The sequence below is a fragment of the Mirounga angustirostris genome, unplaced genomic scaffold (assembly GCF_029215605.1).
Source record: "Mirounga angustirostris isolate CCGP_5_RB_7025 unplaced genomic scaffold, mMirAng1.0.hap1 SCAF_7, whole genome shotgun sequence".
Lineage (NCBI taxonomy): Eukaryota > Metazoa > Chordata > Mammalia > Carnivora > Phocidae > Mirounga > Mirounga angustirostris.
Genome location: NW_026991715.1, coordinates 72,837,643 through 72,864,780, shown reverse-complemented (window position 1 = coordinate 72,864,780; position 27,138 = coordinate 72,837,643). Strand labels below are relative to the sequence as shown.

At 37.4% G+C, this 27,138-nt stretch overlaps 1 protein-coding gene across 17 annotated transcripts in view; it reads left to right on the top strand.

The window, feature by feature from the left end:
* ARB2A (ARB2 cotranscriptional regulator A) overlaps positions 1-27,138 on the top strand; it is a 405,614-nt gene that overhangs the window by 240,338 nt on the left and 138,138 nt on the right. For 16 of the 17 annotated variants that reach the window (XM_054512868.2, XM_054512892.2, XM_045898586.3 and 13 more), the window contains 2 exons: positions 17,989-18,105; positions 26,119-26,203. In XM_054512868.2, the coding sequence (XP_054368843.2) occupies positions 17,989-18,105; positions 26,119-26,203 (202 nt within the window). Of the gene's footprint in view, positions 1-17,988; positions 18,106-19,269; positions 19,446-26,118; positions 26,204-27,138 lie in introns of those variants that run through there. The other variant, XM_064596385.1, reaches the window with a different exon arrangement.

Genomic DNA, 27,138 nt, shown 5'->3' with positions numbered 1-27,138 from the left:
GTTTTCGGACTCCATTCTGGCCATTCCACTTTAGCCATTCAGGCCATGCTGCCCGTATTGTGTATTCAGCAGTTCCTATTAGACGTCTTCACAGTGACTGATTCTGCTGGGCTTGCTGACACCCGCTTCATGCATGGCCTGCTGTGCTGGGTGGAATATTTTTTCTGGGCTGCCTGGGACATTAAAGACATCTTGGCCATGTCAGTCTGCATACAGTGTGTGTGTATGTGCGTGTATGTGTGTATGTGTTCATGTGAGTATGCATTCCTGAGCAGATCAGTGTTAAATAAATGATTATGTGGTGTAATTTTATACACATGTAAAATTTAAAATTTGATTAACAATGGATTTATAATTTATTACTGCATATATTTTTAATAATTTTAGTTCAGTCAATGTTAGCAAGTTTCCTTTAGCTTTTATTGTCTGTGGTTATTGACACTAGGGGGCACTGCTTATCCTCAGTTGCATCTTTCTTCAGGAAATGAGTAAAAATACTCAGCTGATTTCTGTGCTCCTACTTTAATTATCAATTGAATTTAGAGAACTCTCGGCTATTTAATTATTTTTATATTGGTTTTATTTCTAATGCCTATATGTAGTGCTAACAAAGGGGGAGGAGCTACTGGTTCTAACAAACAAATACAGTATCCAGTGCCCCATACAGTAACTTTTTTCCCCCATTGGAAATGTCGTTCTTGGCAAAACCAGAAGGGCAAGTTTGCCCAGTGATGAGGTTTAGATCCCTTGCCAGCTGTGCTTCTAGCCAGCAAGTGTGATGAACAGCTTCAGAAATCAAGTGAGAGAAAGCATTCAAGAATTAGTGTGATTCATTTGGATAAAGGTCAAGAGAAAGATAAGCAAAGCGTAAGAATGAAGAGCACAAAAAGCAATAATTTGTACCTTTTTGCTTATAGAATTTCACTGATCCTATTTGTAATTTTTAAGCACATACTTAGTTCAAAAGTGACCTACAGTTCTTCTAAAGTATTTTAAACACTGTATTTAATCTTGTATTTTAGCTGATCACTTAAAATTGAGTAGAGAAAAGTGGATTCGTGACTATTCATAACTATATTTATAGATTAGAACTGTGGCTACTAGTTGATAATCAAATGACAACACAATTAACTAAACTTTTTCAATTAGCAATTACCGTTTGATCTTCCTAAAAATTTAAAGGTTTGTTCTAATCATTTTTTAGAATCTTATGTCTATTCTAAACCTAAAATACTCATGTTTCACACTAAGGAACTACCTGTAACCTCTAAGGACATTAATGAGTTTGTTCTCTTCCTAAAATAAAACTCTCTCTCCCGCCTCCTTCCTCCTGCAGTCTCCCTATCCAAAGGTGGAAAGCAATCAGTGGCCTATAGAATAAAGAAAACTATTTTTCTCTGTTCTCCTAATTAATCAGATCCATGAGAGAACTGGTAAAATTTCATGTTCTTCTCCTCTATAGTTGTAGCGAGCCATACATTATATATAAGAAAACATGCAGTTAGGTCATGCCCTGGTTTTATTAGCTAAAGAAACTGATTTTTAACATGAGTAATTAGAAATAAAGTATTTATACAGATTTTAAAGTTTTCCTGGCATACATTTTACATCCGGACCAAAAAGGGACAAAAATATTGCTAATATAGTGAGGCTTGGTCTGAATACCATTAAAATACCTGAGCATAAACAGATGGGCAGTTTTAAATAAAATTTATAAAATACCTTTGCTTTGTGGCATTCCATATCGGGTTCTACTACATGGGTATTATAACGAGAAATTATTTAAAATTTTTCAAAGAGAAATGGATATGTGCATTATCATGGTTGATTTTTTTCCTTTTCTAGTTTTCTAAGGTGATTTCTTGATGTTTATTGAACAACATATGCTTTTAAATATATTGAGTGACTAGTTTGATGAGATTTCTTGGGGGAAAAAAACTTTCAAGGTTAATACACAGTTGGTAGAGAAATATTATCTGTTATTTTCCTTACAAGTATTTTTTCTCATTATTCCTATGTAACATCATAAAAGCATTAGCTAATTTAGCTTCATCTCTCATCTTCAGTAATAGATTTGTCACTTACTAAAAATAGGCACCACCTAGTTAGACCTTACCAGTTCATAAACAAAACACTGATTAGTCAGTATGGGGCAGCTTTTGTTATACTCACCATTTTATAATTTGAAATGTTATTTTCCTAGTACTCACCATCTACAAGCCATCAGATGCCAGCCCATTTATAATAGGTTTTTCTTCTCCTAGCAGGACATTGCTTTTGGCTATAAAAAGTTAATTTCAGATCCTGATATACTTGCATTAATTTTTGAGACAGTGGCTGGGTGTAGTACAGCAAAGAATAACATGAACATCACACCACTGTGCCGTAGCTAATCGTTTATTACTTCAAGCCAGAGAAGCAGTGTTATGGCTATGGAAAAGATGGAAACTGACAGAAAGGTCTTAGAGATGGCTTCCTAAAGGTCTTGAAAGAGGGGAACAAGAAGTAAAAGAAACAATAGCAACACTCTCAGAAGGGATACATTTTAATACTTACAGTGCTGGGCATCTTTGGAATTTTTTTTATGATTAAAACAAATTATTATCTTGAATAACAGAACCCATCTTCTCTCTAAACATCTTTGCTTCAGAATGGGTAAGCTCATGGTAATGTTATCTTTTCAGAACCATAAGTGTTCTCTAAAAAACATATGACTGAGATGTTCATCAGCTGGGATGTTTGCTGTGATTCACCAATAAATTTGAATAATTTGACATAACTTCTGACAAAGATGAATGTTTCCACATTCATATCCATAGTAAGGCAGAATCTACATGAAGAAACCAGTTTCACTGACTCTACCTGCCATATTGACCAGAAAAAGAACAAAACAACAGCCATTTAGTCCATAGCATTAAAGCAGTTTGTGTACAAACTACCGTGATGGCCTGTCACCCCCAAAACTTGCATAAGAGTATGTCACTATGGAGCCTATAGTATTACAAGGGAACATAGCACTAGGACACATCACCAAGGACCTCATGGCACACGTGATTTAAGCAGTGCAGAGTGGCCTAGAATAAAGGAGAGGCATTACCATTTGTGGAATTTTGAGTTATAGCTGGGACAATCCATGTCTGTTGAAACTAGGGGCTACATCTAAGTCTTTTCATCTTTTTCTCATCTGTACAGAAAGGAACTGGACTAGGTAATTTCTAATGTCCCTAACAACTTTCCATTCTTTTCTTCAATATTATAGGTAGAGCCATGTCAGCATTAATTAATATTTACTGGTTTCTGTAAACTGTGATGCTACTTGTAATCATTCTTTTCTATAAAAGACCATAAGAGCTATAACTGCAATGCATTCATGACTGTTCGAATGTATGTTTTAAGGCGTTAGGGTCTAACTCATCCACTCCCCCAGGCCATTAAAAAGTGGTGTCAATATCAAGTTAACATCTAGAAACATTTAATTCAAGTACTGGAAAATTCAGCAATGAGTTTATTGTTTTTTCTGTGTGAGGAGGAAAGTGACTGATAGATCATAGTACGTGCTGGTGGTTGTGTAGGAAGAGACAGACTTAGAGAAGCTTTGCTTTTCCTGACAACTTAGTGACAGAAAGTAGTATGGTAGATTTCATCATGACACCCACAGTGAGGAATGGCAGGTTGGGTTCTTGTGAAAGGGGGTTAGGATCAGAACTATGGAAATTCAACATTTGCTCCTCATGCCTATGCATTGTCTTCTTTTGTGCTCTGTCTGTGGCAGTATCTTTTTTCCCCTGTCTTGTTACACTCCTGATTATGATAACCTTCCCTACAAGGAGTCACTGTTTCTTTTTCACTGAAGATTTCTTCTTTTAACTTCTCTTGAATGTCATTCGCAGGCCTCCCTTCAGACACGTTGTTTTGTTGATATTTGACCTCCATTCTCTCATATGTTTTTGTCTAGAAGGACAGCGTAGAAGCTTTCTACTGACTGACCACTTCCCTTTCACCTTATCTCTTCAATAAAGTTTTTCTGAAAGCATCTCTCTTGTTCGCCCATTTCCGCACCATGTCTATTTCACTTATAATCTCGTTACACGAAACCTATGTGTAATTCTGTTTTGTATATTGTCTTTTATATTATTCACACTCAGGAAGATAGTGTAAGAATTTCAGTCTGCAGTACTGTCAGTCTGTCACCTTTCATGCACTACTGTAAAAATTCAAAAATGTAAATAAAGTAATTAACCTGATATGAAACAGTGACATATAATTGAATTTCTAAATTAGTGAACTCCTGACTCCTTTTTATATCTTTGCCATTTTATAGGATTTCATATTGGCTAAACTGGCTGCTTAACAAATGTGTGATGTAACAAAAATTCTGCTTCCTACTATAATAAATACTGATGCTTATTAAACATCATGTACTGTGCTTAGTATATTTATCTTAGATTTCTTGCTGTTTGAATTATTTCATACTCATGAAACGGAGGCAATATTTAGTGATGGTGGAATATGGACCCTAAATCACTGACTCAACTAATGGAATCTCCCCCCAAAGAAGTGCTAATGAACAGACACATGAAGGAAAATGGAATTTTAAAAAATAGCCCAGAGAATAATTCTCCTTCATTCACACATCAGCCTTCCTCAGTATAAATTTTTCACTGCCATCTTGCACCAGAGCTGTCATCAGATGTCTAAATGATAGGTTTCAAGGTTCTGCTCTTCCTGTTAGTGATCTGAAGTGCTGCTCCAGCGTTTTCCATTACAGTGGATATTGGTAGAGGACACTTGGTGTATAGCAACTGTTGTTTACAGTTCACTAGTATATGAACTCAGAAGTGCTCTTTTACTACATATGGTGTATGTGTATGTGCTCTATCTGTGAAATGAAGATATAGCCATATACATAGAGATAAATAGCTACTTTCATTCCAGCCCCATCTTTTCTTCCACTTAATGTTTATATGGTTTTGTGCAGTAAATACCATCCTAAAAAGTCCTATCTCAAATGAATCTATTTCAGACCATTTATTCAAACAGACTTACTTTATCACTTCAGAAATGTGAGATGTGCTTTCGTAAGAAAAATGACTCCAACATATAATCAGAATCATATTTTGAAATTGCAACTTAAAGGATTGTCCTCTATTTGTTGGTCAGTAGAGTGTGCATTTAGACAGCCCTCATAAGTAGTTAGTTGAATAGAAATTTCTTCCAGCAACAGTATTCACTTGAATGCTTAAGCAGGCACACAGGCTCCAAGTACTTAGCATAAGCTCCCAGGTAGAAGAGCCATCTGGAGATTCTTGTTCAAATATTTTCAAACAATGTAGGAAGTCTGTGACTAATACTTATTATAATGATGTTACTTTACCCTTAAAAATGGGTATCAGCCTCTTCCCAATGTTTGGTAACTCTAATAACCCACAATTGATTAACACATCCTGTTTTAAGAACATTTGGGTGGTCTTGCTTTCCTGTATCAATGGGTCAATGCCTACCCTGAAATCTAAAAGTAAGAGAGCCCCCCTCCAATTTATGCCACACACTTTTGCATAAACCCGAGCCCTGCATTTGGAGAAGTATGATCAAATGAAGATAACCCTCGATTTCTAGAAGCAAAAAACTCAGAAACATCTCAGAACACAGAGTAACTAAGATCTGGAAAAGAATCAAAATCTTAAATGTCTTTATTCAGTCCCCAAATTTATATAACACAGTCTTTATTTTCTTTATATCATAAAGGCTGGGATTTGAAAAGCCAACCCACTACTTTTACAGTGAAACCTCTCTGTTGATACTCACCCTTTCTTGTCCCCTACGAGCACCACCAAGTTTGAGTTTATCATGGCAGACACTAAGTGACCATTGCATACTTTATTTAAAGCTTGGGATTATTTTGCATTCAGATTTGAAATCACAAGGATACCTTGCTTTATCTGACATATATATTTCATTTGAAATCCAGGAAATCAAATCATTCCAAATGAATTTGTAAGATAATTTTTGAATTTTGTGATTTTTATGTCTTTATGCTTTTTAATAGTCAGCGTGTCTTCATATTTTGACTTTGTGTTTTCCCCTTATAATCTTTAGTTGGAGGATAATGCAAAATTTGACAGGTAGATAATATGGTATTAGATTATGAGAGATCTAAAATCCAAGAGAAATCTACTTAATCCCAGAGATATTAGTGAGTTAAATCATAATGCAATCTTGAGTACACTAATACTACAATAGAGTGACAGGCAGATTGGAAGGACGATTTAGATTTGAATGGATAATAAGCTAATGCTTAATTTCAGTTATGGCCTGTGGTGGACATTGTGATATACTGCCCAGTTTCTCCCTCAGTAAAGGATTTGTTGCCCCAACTCTTGGGAGTGCTTTCAGCAGACAGCCTTCTGCTGTCAGCCCCTTCAGGGATTGCCTTGGCTTCTGTGGGGCCCATATTCAAAGACAGAACAGTATGGGAAATTAAAGGCCAAGCCATCTGGGCCCAGCTTGGAATTACTCTGAAGGGTCATTCTAGGTCCAGAGCTTCCCTGGAGTTGTGCAAGATTGTCGTTGGACCTCCATCTCACCTTGACTTCTCTCTCTGCCCATCCTGCTTTGTTTCCCATCCATCCCCACCCCATGCCCCCACCACCTTCCTCAGATGTTGATCATAAGAGCACTCCTTTGTGAACATCCTGTATGCTAAATTCCATTTCAGAGTCTGTTTACTCAGGAGCCCAACCTGCGATATGGCCTATTTCTAAATACGCCAAACCAGACATCACTCTAACTTGTTAGCCTTCACTTTACCCAGTCTATTCCATTTCTGTAAATAGCACCTCTGTTCGTTCCACAAATAGTTTCTGACCACCTATGATACGTCAGTCATTGTGCAGGGAATGGTGATGTGTTGCTGACCTGGCAAATATGATCCTGCCCTCGTGGAGCCTACATCACAGTGGGAAAGAAATCATTACCTGTGTAACAAGTATTTCAAAAGTGAATGTGTAAGGTATTATATACAGATAGCCATGATGTAAAGACATGGGATTTGGAGTTAAAAGATCTTAGCAGTGCCACTTAATAACTCTGTGAATGTGGGCAAGTCACTTATTTTCTCTAAACAGCAATTTCCTCATCTAAAAAACAGGTACATAATCCCTCAACTACTTAAAAAGAAATTGTTCTATCTAATGAAATTATCTATCTGTAAGTACTCAGAATATTAAAGGGTTCTAAGAACTTAGCTGAATGTGCCTTCCATCCTAAACTGTGAGTTCTTCCCAAAGGTCAGAAACTATGTTTTCCTCAACTTTGTAGTAATAGTGTTTTACCTAAAACAGTTCATAAATTAGAATATCACTTTCCCTGTTTATGCCAGGTAACAGAGTACACAGTCCTCAAAATATATTGAAAACAATACAGGCAATTGGAACCTGAATTTTTTACAAAAATATTATTAAAGCTATAAAATAACTTTGAAAACTTTAGTAAAATTTCAAATACAGCAAACATCGATGTGGAAATTCAAAGCAAAGATTTCTTTTTTCCAGGTCTAGTGAGGTATAATTGATGACTGAAAATTGTATATATTTAAGTATACAACCTGATAACCTCGATATCTGTATACATTGTGTAATATTCACCACAGCCAGGTCAGTCAGCATACCCATCACCTCACACCTAACTAATGTAAAGGCTTTTAAGAAAAATTTCTTAAATAACACAATCTCCGATACTCTGGTTATCTACTATATATGTTTTGGCAGGAAATCTTAGCTCTTTACCTTTCTTTTTCCCAGACCAAAATAAAATGGTATGCTTTAAAACTTAAGGGTATTAACACTTTCCCAGCTGGATGTATATTCCTTGCTTCTGCCTGACCTAATGAAATCTTCTGCCACAAGTTTTTAAACCATTCAATGATTGACAAATTCTCTATATATGAAAGTATTTCTAGCACTTAGCAATTGATAAAGGCTCATAAGTGATTTTTAAACTGAGTATTGTGAACATGCTTACTACTTAGATGCATCAGAAACATCTCTGGGTATATAGTATATATAGGTTTTACTAAGTTTTCTCATTTTTCCATCTAAGACTATGTATAGACCCAGTTAAACATCTCCTTTGCAAGCCTGCCTTAGTTTTTTGGACTGGCAGTGTTTAGTTCTTACTTAGTTTTTACAATATATCCACTTCATATATGTTCGTTGTAATTTTTATTAGCTATGTTTTAGAATATCTCCCCTACTTATGATCAGCCTTATAACATTACATAATAAAACATTTGAATCAAATAAGTCACTTTGATGAATCCTTACACCATTTTCTTAGTATATGACCTCTTTTATTTTTTCCTTATAATTAATTTGCTGTTTTCTTGATTGATGAAGTTTTTCAGACTGTTGCCTTTTTTCTCTCATTTTATGTTTTTGTAAAGCACTGGTCTTCTTTTTCAGTTCCCAGATTGTCTATCACTTAATATTTGTTTGTTTCTTTCTTTTCTTTTTCTTTTAAACTTTCCTTACATATGCTTTTTTGTCGCTGAAGGAGCCTGCACGTGGCAGCATAGTCCAGGCAGAAAAGGAAAAGGAAGTTATTACTGCTCTCTTCTGGCCGCCTGCAATACTAAATCATAACTTGCCATTCCCTAACTGGTGGCTGGAGACTTATCTTCATAAATACATGTGACCCAAGAAGTTTCAGTTTACATACCCTATCCCTTGGGGTTCTTGCCTGTGGAGAGCCTTTTCCTTCCTGAAATTAGACAAAGGTTTTAAGAATTGAAGCGAGGGCTTCAAAGCACAGGAAAAGAGAAAGTTGTCTTATCCTGTTGCTACAGTGGAGCTCCAGCTGGCCATGTTTATCTACCCAGGGTGTGAAGCTGCATGTCCATCTGTGAGGGGCTCGGCACAGTGCTCAGGCTTGCCCTTAAATTTTGAACTTAGGAACTTCTGGAAGTATTTGTTGTATGTTTTCCTACATGGTTATTTTTATAGTGACAACTGTATAGCTCTTGGGTATATCCTTAAATTGTTAAGCATTGAAACTTCATAAGATTTACCTGTTTGCTAGAGTAACATTTAACTTCTGTTATACTTATAGATACAGTGACCATATAATTTACCATTCAAACTAGAATACTTTTAACAGTGAAAAGAGACACTATTAATAACTGCCAGGTCCATAGTTATACACCTGGAATGTCCGGGGCTAACTAGAATGTATAGTTATCCTATTTGTACCTAATTATTTTCTTTACAAACGTTTAAGCAAGCCCAAATCACTTTACATAATTGAGGAGGTGGAGGAGGGGATGTAGTGATTGTCTGACACATAACTGCTACGTGAACTGTGCAGATGTGGATGTCACTGAAGAACACATAGATACCATATTTAAAAGGAAGGACAGATTTCAGAAATTAAAAATGACTGTCAAGGTACTAATGATGGTAGCTGACAATATTGATTGCTCACATGCTTTCTCTCTGTTATCCTTCAGCAATCTTTTGAGGCGAGTACTACTATTATTCCTATTTTTGTATTCTTATAATGATTAACCAGAAATTAAAATTTAAGGCCATGGAACTCCAAAACTTATGCATGCTTTTAACTGCAACAATATAGTTCCTTCCTTGGGACATACTTTATATCCCTGTGATTCTCTTTTTGAAAACATCGTCAGCTCTACCCCCTCTAGGTAGGACACAAAGTGGTAAGGGGTCTTTTTTGCCGGCTTTTGGCACAGCTAAGCCGTGGCTCCGTGCTCTGTTGCTGGCCCAAGTAATTCTGAAAGGGGTTGCTGATGGCAGGGAAGTGGAGCTGCCACAGGGTGCCTTCAACAATTCTGTTTTAATTTTTAAGTGCAGAGTGCTATTACAGGTCTAGTATTCTGATGACAAGATTTTATACAAACACAATAATCACCTCTTTCTATTTCTCCTTTATGGACCTGTGTCTTTTGAAAAAACAGTATTTGTCATTAAATGTATTCTAAGGTAAGCTTCTGTTACCTTCTACACTGAGAAAGGAGAATGCACAAGTTTACAAATGTGGAGTGTTTGTATGTGTGTTTTTATGGTATCATCTATTATAATTGTGTACTGTGTGCCAAGTCCTCCACTAGTCACTTTATAGTCAGTTCATCTCACAATAACTCCATGATTTAAGTGTATTTACCATCTCCCTCTGACCTGTGATGAAATTGAGACCCAGAAAAGTTGAAGTAATTCACTCGAAGTATCATTACCCGAAGTGGCAGAACAGGGATTTGAACCCAGAGAATCTGATTCCAAAGTCCTTGACCCTAACCATGGCATTCCTTATGAAGACTGCTTACATGAAAGCTTCTACTTCCAAAAAAAAAGGGGGGGGCTGGGGGAGAGAGAGAGGTGAATGCAGATTAGAAATGTGAACTGTGAGCCGGGCGCCTGTAGTCCCAGCTACTCGGGAGGCTGAGGCAGGAGGATCGCTTGAGCCCAGGAGTTCTGGGCTGTAGTGCGCTATGCCGATCGGGTGTCCGCACTAAGTTCGGCATCAATATGGTGACCTCCCGGGAGCGGGGGACCACCAGGTTGCCTAAGGAGGGGTGAACCGGCCCAGGTCGGAAATGTGAACTGTGAGTAGTATGTGAGAACTGAATGTCATACTTGTCTGGATTTCCTGCTGGGCAGTTTAGTCCTCATATTTCATCTACTGAAGTGTGTGTATTTCATAGTAATCACTAGAGGTACTTCAAGAGCCTTGGGTGACAGGACCAAGGTTTTAATATTGTGGCAAAAGTGATATTTGCTCTGTGAATAGCACACTATTGGGATTGACATGTACAAAAGAAGCTTCAAGAAGACATTAACAGGGAAGACTGCCAAACCCAGTGTCAGCTGATTAGTCATCTTGGCCCAATGTGCATTTTCAACCCAGTGGGCCTGGTAGCACACAGGGCAGCGTGCTGTCAGCCAGGAGATGTACAGGCGCAAGTGTAAAGTGACGGGAGAGGTTTGTGGTAAAGTATCGTTGTTTATCAGACTACATAAAAACTACACCCAAGTAGAAGCACTGAGTGTAATTATAATCTGCATGGCAAAAAATGTGAAAAAGTACCACCTTTTCATACTTTTCGAAACTTTGAAACAACTTAATCTGAAATCTTTTTTTTTTTTTAAGATTTTATTTATTTATTTGAGAGAGAGAGAATGAGAGACAGAGAGCATGAGAGGGAGGAGGGTCAGAGGGAGAAGCAGACTCCCTGCCGAGCAGGGAGCCCGATGCGGGACTCGATCCCGGGACTCCAGGACCATGACCTGAGCCGAAGGCAGTCGCTTAACCAACTGAGCCACCCAGGTGCCCTTAATCTGAAATCTTAACTCTAGGAGCTCTAGAGAGAGCGAATCTATTTACACACACACACGCGTATATTTTAAAGACATCTCAAAGCTCAACCTTGCTATTAAGCAGGCTGATGATTCATTCATGCTCATGCAGTAGTAATGATCCTCAGATTTATATACGTACACTAGTGTCAGATCCTAATCTGATGGAAATGTATTATTTGATTTTCTTTCAGAATATTCTTTCCTGTACAAGTGATTCACATGCTGTAACCATCAGAGTGCTTATGTGTAACACAGGTCAGAATTTTAAAGGAAGGTAATGACTTTTGCTGATGAAAGACATTAAAATATTTCCCTCAGAAACATGTTTAAAACATATTATACGTGCTAATATAGATATGGGCTTGTTTGCACATATATACATACCTACCCCCAACCCACACTGGCTTCTGTCAGGAGGGTCCCTTGGACTTTAAAATTTAAGACGATTTATTCTGAGTGCTATAGCTGCTGGGCCACAAATAGGGAAAAATGAAATTACTCGCTTCTTTTAGGTTAGGGTGAAGACAAACCCAATGCAGGGTTCACTTCTTTAGGTTGAGAGTATTGAACCTAGTAGTGGGTTGGATTCATAATTTCCAAAACCCAAGACACTCAACTAGAGATAAGAACTACCTTCAAAGGCTCATGGCAGAGTATCCCCATAACATCACTATCTCCCTGCCTTCAGAAGCTTATCTTCTAAGCTAAGACAAGAGGATAGCAAATTTTTAACTTAATTTAGTGGAAGTAAAAGAGTCTTTGTGTTTTCCTTTTCTAAAAGTAGCTCATGATAGACTTGTAGAGGAAATGAACTAGGGGCACCTGGGTGGCTCAGTTGGCTAAGCATCCTACTCTTGTTTTCGGCTCAGGTCATGATCTCAGGGTCCTGGGATTAAGCCCCCACTCGGGCTCTGCTGTGCTCAGCGTGGATTCTGCTTCTCCCTCTCCCTCTCCTCCTCTCTCTCTGTCTCTCTCATTCTCTCAAATAAATAAATAAAATCTTTTAAAAAAAGAAAGAACTGAAATAGGTACAGTTCTTAGGGAATTAAGAAACTTCTAGGGGGACATGAGGTATTTGGATTTGGCCAGATACTTTTGTGAAGATAGTAGGCAGGGCTCCATTTGAGGGCCTTGCAGAAAGCATGGTGAGGCAACTTAGGTGGACAGAAATGGTCTATGTAATTTTGGGGGAGAGATGGTAGCTGGAAGGGCTGGCCAGGAGGGCACGTGGAGGGAAGCAAAGGTGGATGCTGCTGACTCTGGCCCTCCCACACCGTATCTCTGGTCCCCTGCTCTTCCCCTCACCAAATAACTCTTAGGCTCTGATCAGCTCTCTTATCTTGTTACAGTTACTTAAGGTTTAAAATCTTACTCTGGAAGAAAACAAATAATACAGGGAGATTTTTTTCCTCTCAACTTCAACTCCCATCAAAAAATTTAATAGTAAGATGAGCCTGCATACAGATGGTATATGTTTTGAGTCTGTCCAAAGTACTTCATGTTTATTGGGTTAGTTAAGCTTTTGTCAGACTGGGAACATGCAATGCACAGAAGGAACGCGAGCAGATTAATTGTGTAGAAGCTAAGGTGAGAGGACTATGAAGAGATAGATCGAATTAAGAAGGGGAAACAAAAATATCCGGTGACAGCAGCACATATTTTGTATTAATTCCCAAAGCATCAATATGATTTATGGAAATATGTAGTTTTCCCTCTTACCCTAGACATCATTTTATTTTAGAACTCTAATAATAACTTTTAAATGCTATTGATAGTCTGGTTTTGCACATGACTGATTTCTATCTTGGCGTGATTTTTAGAATTTCAACATTCCTTACTGATATGGATTTGGATTTTTAAAATATTTTTTTAAGTGTCCAAGTCAGGGGCGCCTGGGCGGCTCAGTCGGTTAAGCGCCTATCTTCCGGTCAGGTCATGATCCCGGAGTCCCAGGATTGAGTCCTGCATTGGGCTCCCCGCTCGACAGGGAGTGTGCTTCTCCCTCTATTTCTCCCTCTGCCTCTCCCCCCGCTTGTGCTCTCTCTCTCACTGTCTCTCAAATAAATAAATAAAATATAAAAAAATAAAATAAATGTTGAAGTTAATGAAATACTGTATTACTGAAATACTATAAAGAAAATGGGATTAATCAAATGAGTTCATTTAGGTAAGAGTAGTATGATATATTACTGAGAAATAGACCCCATGTGACACACATGAAAGAACACAGGACTTAAAAGCATGAACAACTCAGAGTTGTGTCATTTTCTATCTGTGTGGCCCTTAACCAGTTTCTCGGCTTCAACCAGTTTCCTCCTCCACGGATGGAAAAAATAATACAAGTTTTGCATACGTTTTAATACTATTTCAGGATAAAATAAGAATGATTATGCATTCATTTTGAAATTTGTGAAGAGCTACTCAGATATAAATATTATACACACAAATGAAAACAAAAAATTTTCATTATAATTTTATCAGATATAACTTATCTGATAAACTAAATTTCAGATGTTGATGTCTGGAATAATCAAGCCATGAAACTGAGATGTTGATGTCTGAGATATCAATTTTTTTGTCACTTTTATTCAACTACTGATAGCATACTGAAAACATTAAAACAAAAAATGGAAGGTCATCCTTTATTTTTGAAAGATTGGTATAGGTGTAAAACTGATCTTATTTGTTTGAAGAGTTTACTTGGCAGGGACTCCATAGTTGATTCAAGAATACATGGAGACATTGAAATCCCAGGGTCTTACTATTTTTAGTGACTAAAATCCCTTTAAAAATCTAATGAAAGCTAAGGGTTCTCTTCCAGAAAAATAATCCTATCATCTACAGACAGAATTTTGCAAGGAATTTCAAAGGGGTTCACATCCATGGATCCTAATAAAAACCACATCTTCACCTTAGATTGACATATAGTAGACTTAGTAGACTTCAGTGATATTAGACTTTAGTAGATTGATTTAGATTGACTTTAGTAGACTAATGATATGGCCTCCTCCCTTCCAGATTTCTGTGATTTCCAGATTATTATAGTCTTCTGTTAGACTATTATAGAAGACTATATAGAAGTTTTCCTGCCCAGCTGCACCTTCACCCATTCTATATTCCATCTAGGGTCTGATCTTAAACAATCTTGGTTCCTGCGTTCAGTCTACCCCCTGACTGCCATTCCCCAGCATTCTTTTCTTTTTTTTTTTAAGATTTTATTTATTTATTTGAGAGAGAGAGTGTACAGAAGCAGGGGGAGGGGCAAAGGGAGAGGGAGAAGCGGACTCCCCACTGAGCAGGGAGCCCAATGCAGGGCTCAATCCCAGGACTCTACCATCACGACCTGAGCCGAAAGCAAATGCTTAACTGACTGAGCCACCCAGGCGCCCCTTTTCCCCAGCATTCTTAATCAGTGCTCACTCCCAGGGGAGGCAGTAAGAGAGGGAAGGGCTCTGATCCAAGCTAACAAATACAAGAAGCAGAGGCTTTGGGCAGAAATGGAAACTGCAAGTAGGTTTCAGCAAGGCTAGAATAGAGGTAAATAGTCTGAAAAAACAAAATGTTAAGATTTTTACTAATTTACAATTCTACCAACCCTAAACAGTCAAATATTTGAAATTCCTTTTTTTTTTTTAAAGATTTTATTTATTTATTTGAGAGAGAGGATGAGAGGAGAGAGAGAGCACATGAGAGGGGGGAGGGTCAGAGGAAGAAGCAGACTCTCTGCTGAGCAGGGAGCCCGATGCGGGACTCGATCCCGGGACTCCAGGATCATGACCTGAGCCGAAGGCAGTCGCTTAACCAACTGAGCCACCCAGGCGCCCCAAATTCCTTTTTTTTTTTTTTAAGATTTATTTAATTTAGAGAGAGAGAGCATGAGAGCAGAAGGGGCAGAAAGAGTGGGAGAGAGAATCTCAAGCAGACTCCGCGCTGAGTGTGGAGCTGGACATAGGGCTCGATCCCAGGACCCTGAGATCACGACCTGAGCTGAAACCAAAAGTTGGATGCTTAATGGACTGCACTACCCAGGTGCCCCAAATATTTGAAATTCTTTGTACAGGGTTCATTTGTAGACAGCTCTTCATTGAAATCCTCTAGAATTTGACCGTTCTCCACCTCTAATAATATAATATGAAAGTGATTTTTAAACTGTAAAGGACTAGAACAGTGTAAGGAATGTCATGCTGGATTATAACATGATTTGATGTGATGTGAAGAAAAGTTGCACCGCATCACATCCACTGTCTGAAATGTCAGCCAGATGGAAAAACAGACCAAAGGATTTTTTCTCTTGTAGTCCATCTAACAACTGTATATTTTTCCAAGTTTGTAAAATTTCAATTCCCAGATTTTCTGCTTTTGCACTGAATCCTCAGCCTATTCAAGTCTTAATTTGATACCATTTCACAAATGGCTCTCAATATTCTGTGTCTTCAGATACAACCAGCTTACATAAGTCAGTGTATGTTAACAACCACAACAAAATGCCAGGCAAATATTTAAAAATGCAGACATATTCTTAGAATACCAGAAGAGCATGCTCTTATTTTGTAACTTCAGCAACAATTGCTCTAGATCTCTAAAAGTGCTACTATTTAGAAAATGAGAGTAAGGACATATACGTTCTTCATGAGCCAGGTGTACTCACTGTTGCGGAATTTTGAGTTTTATTATCAAATGTTGGTTTAAATTTTTATATTCTAGTGCCAACGTGATCCATGACAATCTATTCTTTAAGGTAGCTTTAGTTTTTTATTATCTTTTTTAATTTGAGTAGTGTTGATACACAATGTCACGTTAGTTTCAGGTGTACAACTTAGTGATTTGACAAGTTTATACATTATGCTGTGCTCGCCACAAGGATAGCTACCATCTGTCCCATTACATCACTATTACAATACCATTGACTGTGTTCCTTATGCTATGCTTTTTATTCCCGTGACTTACTCAGTCCATAACTGGAGGCCTGTATCTCTCTCCCCTTCGTCCATTTTGCCCAACCCCCCACCCCCTCCCTTCATTTTGTTCTCTGTATTTATTGTTCTGATTCTGCTTTTTGTTTGTTTATTCATTTTTTTAGATTCCATTTATGAGTGGAATCATTTGGTATTTGGCTTTCTCAGTCTGACTTATTTACTTATTTCACTTAGCATAATACCTTCCAGGTCCATCCGTGTCATCTCAAATGGCACAGTCTCATCCTTTTTTATGGATGACAATCTATTTTTAAAATAAAATCTAGGAGAAGGTAGCAAACTACTTAATAATGAATGTGAAGTATTGAATTAGAGTATTATTTTGTGCTTTTAAAAATATTATTGATATTGCAAGGTGAATTTTTGCAGTAATATTATGATGCTGATAAGCAACATTGATTTTAAGATTTCCACATTTTATAAGCAAAAAACAAAAGGCCCAAATATTTAAGGTGTGGAAATTCTGCTGAAGCAGCATTAACAGTGAATTAGATTCCCATTAGGTGGTGTTCAGTGAGAGGGGATGTGCATATGCAGGGCTTGAAGAAATTTACAAGAGAGAGAGACATTTTTCATTCAGAATGCCAACAGGCATCATTTGGTATCAGAAGCCTGGCTTTCAGTGTTCACTGTATGAGCTATCATCACCACTCAGAATTCTCACTTTTTTCAAACGCAGGAATATACTTTTGATAGACAATTTAGAGAAATTAATAGCAAATGATAGAGAAATTGCTCTTTTCTAGAGGGAGAAAAGACATTTGAGGCAAAAGGCATGGCTATGAAATTTAAGGCTACTACATACTGTATTTTAAGTGTAATTTTGTATTAAGCTTTCGTCTACTTGTGTCAAATTAGAGTCCCTCATTTAGCAGATTAAAACCTTTTATGATTCTTTTGATGTGGAACTATAATTTTTCACTTTCTTGATCTTGCAGACCACTGATAAATTCTTCAGTTTCTTCAAGCCACGTGTCTCTCTTTTACATTTTAGAACCATTGAATTTTATAGAAACAGCATTCTAAAGAAAGAAGTTAGAATATAATACTGTAGCTTGCCGACATAAAGAAATATATTAGAAAGCAAAATGATATTGATAGACTTTGAAGAGAAAGATCTTTGTGGGCATTTAAAACACCAAGGAATTACAAGGCCGTGTTGAAGAGCAGGCTAGTTAAATCGGAGAAGTCAAAGCAAGTTATCTTTCATTACTGACATGCCAACTACTGAAAAGAAGTAGAAGTTGGTCCTAAGTAGCTAACAGTGAGCCCCGGGTACTAACTTCCCTGAAGCACTGAAATAGGAAGGGGTGGAAAAAAGTTGTAAAAGAAACCCTCAGGGATTCCTCCTTTTTTCCCCTGTGATCCCTTTAATCCTTGAATTGTCAAACCACATGGAAAATAATAGAGCTGCGTAGTTCTGAGACTTAAGTGGTATTATCTTTTTAAAAGAAAATATTAGGTCTTTTCACATCTCTGGACAGGAACAGGGCATGCGTTCGGTGTAGAAAAGAGTAACTTGGAACAAGAGATGCATGTTGCTTTTTCGGTTTTAGTATATTATTATCTATGACTAAGCAGGCTGCACCCAGTAGGGAAAAAAATTATAGCCAATATTTTATTTTCTTTTTTTTAAACAGATGATTCAACGAGAAGCAGATGTAAAAAGTAAGGTAACTGCTGTGGCGTTGACAGACTCTGTTCACAATGTGTGGCATCAAGAAGCAGGCAAAACGATTCGAGAATGGATGAGAGAGGTGAGACTAGATTTTTTTCAACGCCGAGATGAATGAGTGTGAGCCTTTATGTCTTGAGCCCCCACCAACTTGTATCACCTCCCGCCCCCAAATTTCCTTTCTAGAGCCAGAATATTTAGAGAGAGGAAAACAAAGTAGACATGGTTGAAATAATAATAGAAAACCCTTCTGAAGAACAAATACGTTTTTGAAAGCCCTTCTCCCTTTTTTGGGCATTCTGTAGAATGTTATGTATGCATGCAGTATACAGTAGGAGCTTTGGCTGAAGAAGGTCATGATCTGTTAGGAGATTATTATTCCCTGCTTTTTAATTTTTCCACCCGCTATTTAGCATTGGTGCTGCTCAGTGACAAGAAAGAAACTTAAAGTACCATTGGGTCTATCCTTTTCTTGAAAGCTGGTCAGTGCGTGCCACTTTTAAATGGATTGGCTCACTACTGCCAGTAGGGGGAGAAGTAAAAAGCTGAAATAGTGTTTTGCCAGACCGAACCTGGGGCTTGAGAAACCCAAGGGCTGGTTACGGCCCAGCCTCAGGCTAAGAAAGCTTCTTTTCACCATTCCTAAGGGCTAGTGAGCCTGAAAACTATCATGACTCATTGAACATGCTCCCATTTTTTTTTAAACTTTCAACCCATTATTTCTTTTACTTTGGTTATAGATGTACAGCTGAAACTTATTTTTTATTTATATTTCCCTTTCTAATATTATAAGCAATTGGCATCATCCATACCATGCTATATCAATGGTTTGGTCAAACCATATATTTCTATAAATGAGAACTAGTTGACCTTCCTGATTTTTCTCCCACTTTTTCTTGATAGAATACCCAGATATTTATCCAGCTGCCTCTCACCATACGTATGATGGGTAACTTCTAACCAGCCCTTACGGTGCCCTGAAAGGACCAGAGAGTTAACGTTTGGAAAGAGTTTCGAATAAATAGAAGGACTAAGCTGCATAATCCCATAATGGAATAATCATAATATTACCAGTCTGTTTTCACTGTTGTTGTTATTATCCATTAGAAAAAGTACTTGCATCATGTAAAAGTCTAAAATATATTTACTCCATTCTTCATAATGTTATAAATATATAAAGGTAGGCTTTTAATCTGTCCTAAGATGTTTTCTGACCACATCGCTTTTCATATTTCTTCTTTCACAGGTTTTCTACATCCTTAATTGTCTTTTCCATGGGCCTATTTTTTTTTTCAAGAGAAACACGTAATATGTCACGAGAATACGTATACAGCACCCAGCATTATGTAAATGCACCTTTTTCCCCACATATAACCAATATGGAATTTAGTATTTGTCCCAAACTAGAAATATCCCTGTTCATCATCTTTGAATTGGTAATTCTTCATGTCTCATTCCAGGTGACAAATATAACAAAATTTATTTAGATTTACTTCTTTTTAAAAGTTTTTATTCAAATTCCAGTTAATTAATGTACAGATTATATTAGTTTCAGGTGTACAATAGAGTGATTCAACACTTCCATACATCACCCAATGCTCATCATGACAAGTGCACTCCTTAATCCCCATCACCTGTTTTCCCCATTCCCCCACCCACCTCCCTTTGGTAACCATCAGTTTGCTCTCTGTAGTAGATTTGCTTCTTTAACCCTTTGTAACTAAGACTGGATTAGATGCCGCCTTCAAAAATTGTAATATATTAATCTGCATTTTTTCGTCTGACTGAAATAGGCAATATTGAATTCATCTTAATCAAAGCTCTCATTAATTTCTTTGCAAGCATAGCTTTTATAAATCTTTTTAATATTATATAATTTTATAAACGACCTACTTCTTGAATAGTTCTTTTATTCCCTCAGTTATGCCTGAGGCATGAAACAGCATGAAGAGTTTTTTATTATGACATACCAAAATTGAGACCCCCAACTCAATCACTTACCTAACTGTGTAATCTTGGGTACATTGTTTAATCCCTTTGAGATTCAGTTTTTTCATCTATGAACTCTAATACGTACCTTGCAAATATGGTTGGGAAATAACATATGTAAAGAAACAGCATGGACGTGGGCATTTTAAAGAAGTTCGATAAATTGTAGCTCTCATTGTTATTACCTTCTTGCCCCCAAGTAACATAAAATATATGGATTGTATTCTTTTGTTTTATGGATGATTTGCATATTCAAAATATCTTACCCAAAGGTAGTAATTCAGAGCAAGGAGTTGGAAGAACTGGGTTTTGATAATGATTCTGGGTTAGTCACTCACTAGGTAAATGAAAACTGAGATCTAACACATACCAGGTACTCTACACTAAGGCTTATTGTCTTGGGAAAGCCACTCCATCATTCTGGGCCTGTTTCATAATTGTGAGTTAGAGATCATAATTCCTATTCCATCTACTTCATGAACTATTATGAGAATCAAAGGTGACAACCAAGAAGAAAATCCCTTGAAAAGCAAATGGAGGGCGCCTGGGTGGCTCAGTTGGTTAAGCGACTGCCTTCGGCTCAGGTCATGATCCTGGAGTCCCTGGATCAAGTCCCGCATCGGGCTCCCTGCTCAGCAGGGAGTCTGCTTCTCCCTCTGACCCTCCTCCCTCTCATGCTCTCTGTCTCTCATTCTCTGTCTCGCAAATAAATACAATCTTAAAAAAAAAAAGAAAGAAAAGCAAATGGAACTGCATAAAAAAATAAAATGCATTGTTAAAGAAAACACTATAATATCCCAGAGATAAAAATTATTAGGTCATTGTTGATGGAGCTTTGAAATTATCCCTGCCCAGAGAGCCTCTCTAAAACAAGAACAGAAAGGGAGACTGTGGGAGCCTACGCCAGATATCCTTGTCGGACCTCACCTAAATATGTGACCCCCTCATAGAGAATTTTATGGTTTGGCAAGATAAGAATCTAGTGTTTGTTTCCTAGCACTTAGGATAAAACTCCATCCCCTTTTCTTTCTCCATTTTTAGTCTCTGTCCATTCTGCAAGACCCCTTGAAATAATGAAGAACAAACAGTCCTGGGTTTAGTAAATAGAAAGGACTGTTGTCTTGAGCATGAGTGTTGGGAGAAGAGTGTGAAAGGGTAACTTTTGTGTCCATCCCACTTCCTACCACCACCTACTCCGGCTTTAGTTGGAATCAGCTCATATTTCTGAGATATTTTGCAACTATGTCAAGAAAAACAACTTAGCTAAACTGTAATGTTGTCCATAAAGATAGTAGTCTGGGCCTCTTAATGATTAGCCCCATTATTTGACCAAACACCACTTTAAATTTGGGAGTAGGACAAGGTACAAATTGCCCAGTCATTCTTATTATACGGCAAATTAGTAAAACTGCTTTTTGTTTTATAAGCATATTTAAGTTAATGTGATAAAGGTATCAACATTAACTATTCATCTACTATAAAAAGCTGATTTACTTTTTTTAAATTTCAGCAATTAGCATACAGAAAGAAGGTTAAGTACTATATTCTTACATTACTTACATAATTTTAAAATAACAATTTTTTTTAAAGAATGAAGGTCAGGGGCGCCTGGGTGGCTCAGTCGTTGGGCGTCTACCTTCGGCTCAGGTCATGGTCCCAGGGTCCTGGGACCGAGCCCCGCATTGGGCTTCCTGCTAGGCGGGAAGCCTGCTTCTCCCTCTCCCACCCTCCCCTGCTTGTGTTCGCTCTCTCGCTGTGTCTCTCTCTGTGAAATAAATAAAATCTTTAAAAAAAAGAAAAGAAAGAAGGTCAGAGAGGGCTACTTTTGGCAATTATGCTGAGTGAAAACTACTTCCAAGCAAAAGACCAAGGATACAAACTTAACCATGACTCTTGAGGAGAGGTTAAAAAGTAGCCTAAGGCAGACCCTAAAAGATGCGTCTTCCTCCAGCTCCAGGACTAGAAAGTGGGTAAGGGTGGACATGCAGGACATTATGCTAGGTGAAATAAAAAACTGGATGCAGAAGGAAAACTACTACATGATCACACTTACACATGGAACCTAAAAAGTTTGAATACATAGAGAATAGAACAGTGGTTACCGGTGGGGTAGATAGAGAGATGTTGGTGAAAGGGTACAAAGTTGCATTTATGAAGGATGCATAAGTCTAAATGTATGGCATGATGACTATAGTCAGCACTGTACTGAATACTAGAAATTGGCCAAGAGAATAGATTTCAGGTTCTATCACAACACGCACACGCACACACACACACATACACACACAAACGGTAACTATGCGAGAAAATAATTAATCAACAACAGTAATCATTTCACAATGCATATGTGTATCAAATCATCATGTTGTACACCTTAAATACATAGGGTTTTTTTTTTGTTTTTGCTTTTGTTTTTTTTAAAGCAGAGTGGGTAAATGTTATTTCCTGACATATATATCCCTGGGCTCTGAAAGTCTCCAGCCAAGCCAGATGTATGGTTCTACGTAACTGTCATGAACCCTTACCCAGCATCATCAGCTGGGAATGGCAGTCCCGGAAACACAACCCAGTGAATCCTAGTTGTCCTTGTCTGAGGACACAATGCCTTCCATTTTGAAGCTCTACCTCTAAGGCATTGGTGGATCTCAGACAAATGAAATTAAAATGAGTAAGAACCTAAATTCAATCAGGACAGCAAATATTTCTCAAAATACCTTGTATAGGATACCTACTATGTATTTTTTCTCTTTAAACATAGCATACTAAGTTCTAATCTTTTTAATTCATTTCATATCTACACTGAAGTATTGTCAGCCCTTGGTTCAAGGGTCAAAGAGGGCCACTCAGCACTATGGCCTACAGGCACTTCTAGTCTATGTTAATAGTTCCCAACACTTTGGATTTCACAAAGAAGACAATTTATAACCACACACACAAAAAAAACCAAAAACCTGTAAATTCCTAATTTCGGAGTTCTAAAAGACCTTTAAATTGAGAACACTTAACTCTAAGAAACACTCTCAATATTGCACATTTTTTCCCCAAATTCCTGGCTCTGGCCAAGGGCATCTTTCTCTCTGCTTGCTGGTTGGGATGAGGCAGGGCTCCATCTGAGGCTCAAACATGCTCTCTTGATATCTGTAGTACAGCAGGCCTTGCTGTCTGCTCAGGGCACCCAAGAATAAGATCTCCAGGGGCTGGGAACACACTCCAGCGTCTTCTGAATTTAAGTCGGGCTTTCCTAGTCCGCTGCCTCTGTTGCCATCCTGGACACTATGCTAGTGTTCATCTCAACTGAAGAACTGGGGTGGGGGCAAATTGAGCCACTGAGAAGAGGGATAGAATAAACATTAGAAAAACAGTAAAAGAGATTTGGTCTTTAAACTATAGAAATGCATCTCAGAATAGGAAGTTGGATTTGATATGATGGAATTTCAGACAGATTGAATTCATGTGTATGGGCTGTAAGTCTTTCTCATATTTCTTTCTTTACATGTATTTCTCAGCACATTTATGTTATTTTGTTATATTCTGTCACATGGCAAACATTTTTATCTTGTTCTGTCCTTTTCTCTACATATTTTTCCCAGTGGGATAAAAATGTTACATATACATGTACACACATGTACATGACACTCATCAGACTTATGATACCAAGCCTTTACAATCCTGCACAGGTACTCTGTCATTCCAGAGAACTTTTGGACATATTCACTTTATAGGATGTTTATTTTGATCCTATTTTTATGAGAAATCAAAGCCTAAACATCTGCCTAGATAAAAAGTGAAAATTTCAGAATCATAAATGCTAACCTATCTTTTGCTTTAAATGTTTGAGTTAAAGGTGACCTGGGTAAAATCCATTTTATTCAGCTTTTTTTTTTTAAAGATTTTATTTATTTGAGGGAGAGAGAATGAGAGACAGAGAGCATGAGAGGGAGGAGGGTCAGAGGGAGAAGCAGACTCCCTGCCGAGCAGGGAGCCCAATGCGGGACTCGATCCCGGGACTCCAGGATCATGACCTGAGCCGAAGGCAGTCGCTTAACCAACTGAGCCACCCAGGCGCCCCATTTTATTCAGCTTTTTAAAGTCAGTAATAACGAGTTAGAAAATGATTAATCGCCAACATATTGTAGTGTACCATCATTTTTATTAATACTAGAAATATCCTGTAAGACATAGTTTTACATATGTGAAGTGTAGGTGAGCAGTATCAAGACTGACATATCACCTGGGTAATAGCTGACTCTCATCAGATTTGGAGGTACTACTAGGATGAATAATAATTAAAATATATACCTAATCGCTGCCTGTCTGTTGGTAGTGCTAATTGCTGTCTTTGAAAAGACTGAATTGTTTGAGAGAAAGAGAAAAAGAGAAAGTCATTCTTCATTGAAGCTATCTCCCTGTATCATTGGGAGCCTATTTTTAGTACCTATAGAAGTCATGATTTTTGAATTTATTAGGAGCTGTGATGAATGATAAAACAAATCATCCATTTACATATCTTGACACTGCTTTGGAGAATACTTATTTCTTACAAGCAAGTGTCACATTGTATATAAAAGCTGGCTAATTGTGTGCTAATCTTCTGCATTATCTAGAACTCTGTGATGTGGTATTCTATCAATAGTAATATTAATTTTACTTATTTCAAATGTATGAAATAGCTTTCTAAAACCCTATTTCTTTTATCATTTCTGCACTCTCACAGTGTATAATTTTGCATTCAGCTGCTAATTAAGATTAGGAGTGCAAGTTATAGAATACATACTCACTTTAAACCATCAAGCTTTTGTAATACATAAAAATACTAATATTTTATCCATTTTAAATGTAAAAAGAAAGAAAGCATTTAAGAACACTACTAGATGTTGTGTTTGTTTTCATGGTTTTTTTTTTTTTTCCACACAGTTCAATAGTTTCATTGATCTACTGTTTCTTACAAAAATCTGCCATGCTTTGTGAACTTCACTTTCTAATCTCATACAGCAACCCTTCCTTTATGTTATTCCTGCTCTCCCTGGTCCCAGAACAGTAGGGTTGCCTTGACAAATCTATTCAAAAGCCATTCCTCAGCCTTTATTGGTGGGGACTGGGGCCTTTGAAATTCTCTCCTCACTGCAACACAGCTGACATCTTCTTCCAGACAGAATGAATTAAGGAAATACAATAAGACACTTGATCTACCAGTCAAGGATCTTTCCACAGTGAGGACGGATTCCATGGTGCACAACCAGGGCAGCAAGCATCTAAAAATACACAATACATACTTGTTTACCAGAATAGCAATCAGCGATTTTTCCAACATGATTGATAGGATGATTTCTTTTAAAATAAAATCTGTCTAGAAATTCAGTGTGTGTGTGTATGTGTGTGTGTGTGTGTGTGTTAGAAATTTTTAAAAAGCCGTATGAGGTTAATCACATTTTTAAAGCCAACCTTTAAATATAGAATTAAAATGTATGGAAAGAATATACATTATTTTTATTTCATATGTCTGAGTGGTAAGTCATCATTATCCTCAGGATTGATTTTAATATTGAAGGCTTTGTGTCCTCACACACACAGCTACAATTCACTAGGTTGTGTTTCTTTTGAACTTCTTGATACAGCCTTCACTGAACAAGGTTGAAGTAAAAACTAAAAGAAAGTATATTTAAGGAGTTAACTGAAAAATATATTTCTTCTAGTATTACAGAGAAAAAAAACTATATTTTAAAAATAAAACTATTCTTTCACATGATCAAATTAGTATTTATTTCCATCTTAAGGTTAAAAATGGATGTCCTTTTCAGTTTCCCTTAATTATAATCTTAGCCTTTTCTTATAAACATATTACATCATGGTTCACGGAAGGTTACATGGCTTCTTAATATCAGCACAGATAATTTGCTGAATTGTCGAAGATAAACTTTTTTCCACAGCCACAGTGGTCATGAATAATACTAACTGTTTATATAAGAACATTTTTTACAGTGCAAGAAAAATAAATTGGATATACTTCTAGTGGTTGACTATATAGGATAAATTAATCTCTGCTGCCTAAAAAGTTTGTCTTGGTTTAAAAATAGTTCAACAGAAAATTGTCTCTATTGCATTGCAGAATTGTTGTAATTGGGTCTCTAGCTCAGAACCATTAGACACGTCAGTGGAGTCCATGCTGCCCGATTGTCCCCGAGTCTCAGCAGGTATGTGTTTGATGAGAGATGTATGGGTTTTTCTAGGGTGAAAAAATATGGTAATGAAATGTGGAATTCTATTTTGTGAATTAAGCATGTTGTTCTGCCTTGAATCTTTGAATGAATTATTGGTAACATACGGCATGGGTCTGATCCACTACCAGAAATTTGTTGAGTGACTGAAAATAGTAACTAACACATTCAGTGAAGATGAATAGGTGAAGCAATTTGAGAGTAATATAGACAGTTGCTGCTAAAGCTTCGGGAGACAAGATGTACATAAATAAAAAGTTGATTAAGACAAGGACTGGGTAGCTAAGCAGGATCTCGGAAAATTTGTCTCTCATTGAATATCAACTCAAGGATACAACAGGCAGTCAAGACTGTGAGTTCAGAGAGGGAGTGGCCTAGAGTCTTTAGAAAAATTTTTCACACAGAAGATTTTGGCTGGACCTTATGCGTTCGGTAGAATGTGGATTACAGAAAGATGAGCAGGATGACATTTAGGCAAAAGAAACAGAGCAATGTAAGGAATAAGGGCTGGAATGGATCTGAAAATGTTCACGGGAAACAAAGGCAAGATGGCCCTGCTCTTGAAAGAGGTGGATGGGAAGTACCTCAGGAAGCAAGTGGGCTTAGGAAGCCAGTTGAAGGATGGAAGGGCTTTCCATCCTATAGACTGTACTTCAGTCTCTGATCTCTAGAGAAGAAGAGTGCCATTTTTGTTTGCTTTCTGGTTTTGGCTTTCACAATCCCCAACCAGTTCGGATGGTAAGCACAAAATGAGTAGCAGTATCTGCTTATGGCTGCAGAACAGAAATGGGCTTGCTAGAGCTGTCAGAGAATGAGCGGAAGTTTTGAACATGAACTACTCCATAGAAAAATCATAGGAGATAGTTGATCACTAAGCATTTGGAGTTGCAGACATGTCTACGTATTTGAAG